This window comes from Poecilia formosa, unplaced genomic scaffold, assembly GCF_000485575.1.
Source record: "Poecilia formosa unplaced genomic scaffold, Poecilia_formosa-5.1.2 Scaffold12, whole genome shotgun sequence".
Taxonomy (NCBI): domain Eukaryota; kingdom Metazoa; phylum Chordata; class Actinopteri; order Cyprinodontiformes; family Poeciliidae; genus Poecilia; species Poecilia formosa.
Genome location: NW_006799951.1, coordinates 4,578,005 through 4,586,281, shown reverse-complemented (window position 1 = coordinate 4,586,281; position 8,277 = coordinate 4,578,005). Strand labels below are relative to the sequence as shown.

Below are 8,277 nucleotides of genomic sequence, written 5' to 3'. Positions count from 1 at the left end.
AAACGATATAATCTCCTGAATTTGAATGTAATTATGCATTCATACTACATTCTGACTGTGTGATATAAAAACTCAACGGACTGTAAGAAGTTGCTAAGTTTGACTTTCTATCAGACGTGTGGTGTGAAGGAGCTCCTTAAGTAGAACCTCGACAGCTCAAAAAAAGACTTGATGTTTCCAAACTGAGTTCCTGTGGTTTGAACCTCAAAAGGCCAGTCATGGTGAAAAGATTATGTGAAGATCATTGACACAATCTTGACTCTGAAGATTGGGTCAAAATATCTCTACTATAATAGATTTCTTAAGACTTCTTGCTACTGCTTGATGCCCGTCGAGTTGGTGAGACAATCGCCTATAAGATTTGGGAGGTAAATACATTTTCAAATGGGACCAGGTATGTTTGGACAACCTTTTTCCCTTAATAAATGAAATCATCCTTTGAAAACTACATTGTGTATTTACAAAGATTGTTTTCTCTCTTATATTAAAAATTGATGATCTGAAAATTTTAAATGAGAATTCAAACCAATTTTCTGTTTTTTAGAAAATCCCTTTTTTACATCACTGTGATTGTGACACGAGACTAAATTGAGAGCAGGGACTCATCCGAAGGAGCACCAAGACAATCATGGAGGAGTTGTAAGGGAATACAGATGAGTATAGTATTAAAACTGTCTTCTTTAATGGTTAGTAACACTTTCTTTTTTTTTTTTTTCCCCCTCCGGCTTTCAAGCACCAGATGGGGCAGTCTGACTTAATCTATATCCGCTCTCCCCGTCACCCTGTCTGTCTTTTCCTCTCCATTGCTCACAGCTATAAACATATATGACCGGTCTGTGTAAAATTCCCTCATCTTTGCGGTCGTGACCAAACTGCCGTGGTCTCTGTGCCTCTGTCTAGGCAGACATGAGACTACGGTATGCTGATCCACACTGCTGTGCATGTGGAATTGCACACAGAAAGATGATTATTAAAGCATGGATACTGGGGGCTGCACCGGTTGGAATGAACTGCATAATAAACCCCTCCAAAAATCTCGAATATTTCACTGGAATCCACAAAAATATATTCTTGCTGTCATTTGGTATACACCCCTACTTATTAATGCATGAAGCTCGCCTCCACAAGACATAAAACACGCTGTGCTATTCATTTAAATATGTCTATATGCAGATTATAAATAATAGAGAGCCTACATTAATTTTAACATACCTGATGCATATGGTAATGGTTACCATGATAGATAGAGATTCGACTTGAAGCATCCTCACCAAGTGGAAGCTATGAACTGGAAGCAAAGTTATTTTAATCGCTTTTAGTGCCATATTTGGAAAATTGTCTATTATAGTACGTTTAATAAAACGTATCCAACTTCTTGGGTATTCCTTATGTATACAAAGCAAAAGACACGAAAAGACCCTCAATCGAGATTTAATACAAAAACAAGACTTTATAGCTTTCTACATGCACGTCTTCTCAATATAGCAAGATGAAGGGAAAAGGGCAAATTTGCATTGGGAACAAAAACTTCAAGGAATAAGGATTATTTTTGGGGCCCGTGTGAAGTTAGGCCACTTTCTAAAAATGAATAATTCACTGAAGAAATGTTTTCATCATGTTGCTTCATACATGAGTGAAATTAAGGGATTTTTATATCCTCCTTTGGGATGTTTTGAATTTTTTATGCTGTTTTGGACGCCGCTGAAAAGCTAAACCTCAAGGTTAAATCGACTGTGTTAAGAAAATGATAGAAGATCAAAACACTGTCATTGTATTTTACCCGAGCCGATGTGCGGCTGGGATGAATTAAATATTGACATAAATGTGTCTTCCTTCTTTAGCCGTTTAGGATAATCGGCTGTCATTGTGAGCTTATTTTATCACAAAATGTATGTTGTACTGTTTGACAGTGAGAATGGTGAAACAACTATTTTTTTTTAATCAAATGCATCATCTAAAACAGCCACTAGGGGCAGTGCTTGATCTTTTAAAAACATATAATTTATTTGGATGTTACTGCCTTATAATTGAAGAAACTTTCATTTTATATAATGTATTATTCTCTCTGTTATGGCTTAAAATCCTCTCAGGGACGAGGTACATTCTTGATGAAAAAGTGCCACAGAAGGGAGACAGTGAACTGTAAATCACTTCAAGTTTGAAGCAAATTATTGAGTCGCTTATTTAAAAGTTTCAAATAACAGTAAAAAGAAAAAAAAAAAACCCTCATATGTCTCGTTCACAGGAAGCATTCATGTGTCCTGTTCATTCTCTTCCCTTTTTTTATTCCACTGACATGCAGACACAATGGGTTTATTTTTAGAAGTGTAAAGTCACTGGATGAGCCGAAGACAGTTCATCTCGGCATAATTGTTCTGAAGTGCACTTTTGGTGCCGATTAACTAATCAGATGTTGAGGTTTATTTGATGGGCCAACTGGACAGGTTAATTATTCGAGGCTGTATTTTAGCACATGAACTTTGAAATAACATTAATAGCAACATAGCTGAAAAAAATCAAAAATAAAATAAAAATCACACTTGACAATGCATGTGTTCCCCCAATATGTCACCCTGAAAATGCAAATCACTGGATCTATGAGGATCCAGTGATCCTGGAATCATCATGACATTTAAGGAGTGAAATCATTTTTGGATACATTTGAATTAAATCCAGTTATTCACAGTTCTATTTAAATTCTAAGCATCTATAGATAATTGTTTCAGGATTTTTTAAATATAATTTACAACAGCCTGGCAGTTTTGGTACTTGATGGAGGAGCTTAGACTGTGGCCTGTCCAATAGATCGTGACGTCTGAATGATTAATAAACTGAACGACACGTCCACTCCAGACCAATCGACTAGACCCCAGACAACACGTGTAAGTAGGAGCACTTAGTATCCATTTAGCCCAGTTGGATATAAGGCCTGAGCTAGTAACCAAGATACTAACAAAGGATGTGACCTTGGTTCACAACGGGCTTCCTGTATAGGATCATTTAGGTTGACAAACGTACAACATATGTTGTTAGTAAAATGGAAACACGGTCTACTGTGCCTAAAATAGATATGGGAAAAATGGGTTCAATCTGTGTAACATGTTAAGCACTCTGGTATGAGTCCCACTTTATTTTCAGAGCTTTTCTGGCTCAAACCCACCCAGACTGTTAACACAGGGCTATTGGATAATGGTCAGTCCCATATGGGAGCCATTGACCAACCCATTTCCTGCCAATATTTATAATGTTGGCTGAGAACAGGAAAATGTTGTCCATCATATACTCCAAAGCACAATAACCCCTTATTACTACAAATAAATACTGAAAAAAGTATTAAAAATGTCTTATTTAATCATATATTTATCAAATTAACACATTTAAATAAACAAAGATGCATATATATATATAATCATCAAGCATATTTATTGTCAATTTTATTTCTTAATTGACATGTAAAAATATTTATTCCTTTATTGCTTAATGGCACAGTTGGACTTCCATAGACTCTTTCTTTCACTGTTGAGAATTGAAGGCGCTGTCCAGCTCGCTGGTGGTGCTGAAAGTTTCTGCTCTGTGCCCACGACCGACTTAACCAAACAATTAAGAGATATTTCCGTTTTTTTATGACATCCACGAGAAATATCCTTTAATTGTAAGATTATGCCCATCGAGAAAGTCCGACTTCTCCCTCTTCTTAGCCGGTTTGTACACGCAGAGGTGCATTTGGGGATAAGTGGTGCCCAGATGCGGATTTACAAGCAAAAGTAACGCACAAAACAAAGCGATCCCACGATTAAAGACAAAGTGTGGCGCGCATTTTAAGGAATCCATTTCGCGGACATAGTTGTGTTCCCTTTTGCTTAATGATACTCCGGTAAGTCCGGCAGCCTGCTGCCCGGTACACTCCGTCGTCTTTTAGCTTGTGTCACGTCTCGCCTCTCATCAGTCAGCTACCGCCGAGGACGGATCGCGGCATGGAAATCCGTTTTTCTTTTTCCCCCCTCTCCCCATGACACACCAGCTGCGCTCCGCCGTTCCGCTTCGATCCTTCACGTCTCAGCCGAGGGGAGAAAAAAAGCGCACACTTCTCTCTCAAAAGTGAACTGTTTCTTCCACTTTTCACCTCTTTTGCAACATCTTTGTCGGATTTGGGCTCTCCAGTGAGAAATTCTCGCCTGTTTTTTTTTTTTCTCCTTCTGCCTGTCACAACCTCCGGCTCTTTTTTTTTATTACTATTATTATTATCGGCTCTCTTCGCGTCTTTCTCCGGCGAGTCCAAATCATTTCTCCCCGGCTCGTCAGGACGGCGGCAGAGTCGTGAAGTCTCCGCAATCACGTGATTGAGACAGAATTGAAGAGCGTCTTTTTTTTCTTTCTTCTCTATCTCCCCTCTCTCCTTGGTGTGTGTGTATGTGAACCTCTATCCGTGTGTAGTTAGAGGGGTGTCCCTCCTCCGTGTTTTTTCTTTCTCTTTTTTTTTTTCTCAGCTGCTTGCCATGCTTTAGACGCCGGAGCGCCGGGAGAGAGAAGCGGGAGTGAGAGAGAGGTGCGCCGGGTCTCTCCCTCGCCGGGTTGTACCTGTCTCCTCAGACCTATATCGGGTCCCTATCGGTTCCTCCTCGTCCTTTATGCCCACCTTCATGCGGTTGACCTGATTGTGTTGGCTTAGAAAGAAAGGAGAAAAAAAACTTAGAAGGAAAGCATTTTTTTCTTTCTTCTTCTTCTTCTTTTATTTATTTATTTATTTATTTTTTAGATTTTTTTTTAGATTTTCACCTGTCTGTTCAGAAGGGAAAAGGACCACCGTGGTTTTTTTTTTGATATCTACTGATTGTATTTTTCTTCTCCGGGGGTGTCGCTCCGTTTTGGACAGTGCAGGACAGTCGAGTTGAAAGCTTGGATGAGACGCCTCGCTGAAATACCGAGATGGAGTTGCTGCTGATCTGCTTTTCCTTTTGGATATTGCACTGCAATCCAGCCAATGCGGACTCAATCATTCATATCGGTAAGCGTCCGAGGAAACGTGATGCTCTTAGAGGCAGTTGTAAAGGAAATAAAAAATAATAAAAAAAAGCTCAGCCGACACATGAGATTGTAGTCAGACGGCGTTGTAAACAGTCTAACCAGATCGCCTTCTGTCTTTAACACTATCAAACGAGGTAAAAAGTTTTGGTTCCCCCACACCTCACCTCCTCTAAATGCCAAACATTTAGTCACGGCTATCTTCTTTCTGCCCACTATAACGTATTGAGTGATCTCTTGTTTTTCTGCAGGTATCGTCTCTGCATTCTCCCTGGCTTCAGATCAAAAGCCATAATAAGCACATAAATTGCGCTCCGTCTGCATTCAGAACACGGATTACAGTGAGACACGTTTTAATTAAAGCTTTGAAGAGCTTGACGTCCATAAGCCAACATGCACAGGGGTTTCTTCTTCCTCTTCTGATTTTTTTTTTCTTTTTTTCGGCCACATCTTGTGCAGCCAACAAGCTTCAACTTTCACCCAAACGTGACTGCAATGTCAAATAACAGAGAGAGAGAGAGAGAGAGAGATGGAGAGAGAGGGAGGGAGAGAAAGAGGTGGGGGACGTCAGCGGAGTTTTAGAGATGCAAAAGGGCATAGAGCCTCTTTGTACTCCAACTTCAAACCAGGGGTATGCAGAGATGGAGGCATCCTTTATCAGAGGATGTTCAAACAGATTCTCTTCAAACATGGCATTAGGCTTTATTTTTTTTAATCCAAACAAATCATTTGCATTAAATATTTGCATCTCCCCCTCACCCCCCACCTTGTCCTGATCAGATCACAGCGACCGGCCTTGTAATCCCTGATAAAAATGTCAATGTCACTGTGTTCAGATTTCCGTTCTGTCGCTGCTGCTGCTGCTGCTGCTGCTGCTGCTGCTCACAGTTTACTGCAACAGTCTGGCAAGCAGCAGGTGCTCAGTCACTGGCTTAATACAGCAGCGGGACTCCATCCAGATGATGTTGGCTGATGCTTTGCATAGCGTTATAGGGTACCCCAATTATATCCTGAATTCCCCCTCACAGCGATATGCGTGTGCACTTTTTCAATCGCCGGCCGATGCCATTTTGATCAACAGAGGAGGAGCAGAGGCGGTTTAGAAGCAGCGTGCCTCCTGCATGCAAACCTATCATGCTCAGTAGGTCGTGTGCATTAGGTCTGATGAACAGTTGCTGCTGCGGATAATAGACTCGGCACATCAAATGTTGCAGTCTTCACCCGTGGCAGACTAAGCTCAAACTAGATGATGCTGGAGATTAAATGTAGTCGTGTCACTTTGATGAATGGTATCAACAGGTCTGTGAATGATCTGGGATTACATTCTGTAGCCCCGACCTGGCATGGACGCCTTTAGGCTAGACCAATGAAGGTGTGCTGTGGTATCTGGTGCCCAGATGAGCAGCGGTGCGTTCCAGTCGAGACGCCCTGACCTGTCTGCGGCCCCCATATGCAACAACGGTGATGCACTCCGTTTTCTGAAACCTTTATGTCAGAAGCAGTGTGAACTGCTACAGTAGTTTGAGCTTCATTGGTTCATTTGTTCAGACACCAAGTGCCTCAGTGAGCCTTAGCCTTGACTCTGTTGCCGGTTCACCACTGTTCATTTATTTTACCTCGTCTGGCAGATGGAATACCCTACAAGAGTTGATCAAGATGTTCTGAGCAAGTGGTTTCCCCATTTTTCTTGCTTTAAAGTCGTCAACTCCGAGGAAGTGTTGTTTACTTGGTGCCTCACCTGTTACTCACTAGTAGGTGCAATGCTGAAGAGACGATTGGTGTTCACTCATTCTCAACTCGGTGGTCATAATGCTATGTGTGAGAAGTGTAAGTCTACTTCTCGCGCTGTCCGAGCTCCAACATGTCATTCCCTCTTTGCACATCTCTTACGCGACTCTTCGTTTCCTACCAACAGGTGCCATATTCGAGGAAAATGCTGTCAAAGACGATGAGATTTTCCAACTCGCCATCTCAGACCTGAGTTTAAATGATGACATCCTGCAGAGTGAGAAAATCACCCACTCTGTGAAACTTATCGAGCCTAACAACCCATTCCAGGCTGTGCAGGAAGGTAAGACGCCGTCCCAGTTCCCCAGCAGCGATGTTTCTAATTGGTCTTGGTGACTTTTCTGATGGCCTGGTGGCATCTTAAGAAGGTGGTCTTTGTCTAAATAAGTCTTGTGGGAATCCTGCATCAAGTCTGTTTTGTCTTTCTTGCCAAAAGTCAAATTTTATTGTATTACGCGTCAGAAAACAATTTAAGGGGGGCAGCGGGGAGCCAGAAGATGATGACCCAAGGGTCTGGAAGTATTAGGGGAATGTTTGCATGCAATGTTGCCAAAGCAAGGTGTCTTCTGTGGTTGAAAAGCTAGGTGGAAGCATTGAGTTGGAGCACAGCAGCATGAAGATAAGATGAGGATCTAAAAAAAGACGTTTGAAGATGATCAAATGTTGCTTCAGCACTATGCCGCTGAAAATAAGAGGAGAGTATCGCTGGCTTGCTGTGCTGCTTTGAATAATGAGTGTCGCTGACTTGTTCACTTCCACAATTGTGTTGATTTTCTTTTTTTTTTCCTTTTTTATCTATTTTTTTTGTTTTTGCTGGAGATATTTTATCCGTCTCATTTGGCTTACACATTCTGTTTGACTGTACACACACACACACACACACACACACACAAAACCTATCAGTTTTTTCATCAGGTTCTGCCAAGGTCATCCTTCTCAAACATTAAACAATGGTCCTGTTGACTGCAAAAAAAAAGTAATTAAACAACCTTCCACTAAAATGAATCATTAAGACTTTAATAGGTTCTCGGGGACCTTCAAAAGCTGTTTATGTCCCCTACTCTTCCTCACGGAGTATGGACTTTTGTCCCCTGTTGCACAACGGACTTGATGACTCATTGCTACTCACAGTATTCCTGACAGGCACAAAAACTGATAATATGTCTCGGCTTCTGCTAAAATTATCGCACCGTCATTCAGCTCTGGCGTTAAACTGTCAGTGATATCTGGTGTTCTTATTCATGTGTTCTTTGGCGAGCCTAGTAGACGTTAACTTGATTTGCTTTAACAGCGTCCATAGTTTGTTGCATCTGTTTCCAGGTCTGGATTTGAGAAATATTTATTAAAAAGTTTGTGAATAAAAAAAAAAAAGTGAGCAGGAGCAAAAGTCACCAGAGTGAAAACGTTGTAATTAAGTCTAAGCTTTATGCAGCACATGGTTGTCAAAGGAAAACGGCGGCGAAAGGG

The 8,277-nt window shown here is 41.1% G+C and overlaps 1 protein-coding gene across 2 annotated transcripts in view; it reads left to right on the top strand.

Annotated features, from left to right (window-relative positions):
- The first annotated feature begins 3,447 nt into the window (after nt 1-3,447).
- The window catches only part of grid1a (glutamate receptor, ionotropic, delta 1a), a 233,530-nt gene continuing 228,700 nt past the window's right edge, over nt 3,448-8,277 (top strand). The window contains exons 1-2 of one of the 2 annotated variants that reach the window (XM_016668022.1): nt 3,448-5,005; nt 6,938-7,093. In XM_016668022.1, the coding sequence (XP_016523508.1) occupies nt 4,927-5,005; nt 6,938-7,093 (235 nt within the window). In that variant the 5' untranslated portion in view covers nt 3,448-4,926. The remainder of the gene's footprint in view (nt 5,006-6,937; nt 7,094-8,277) is intronic. The other variant, XM_016668021.1, reaches the window with a different exon arrangement.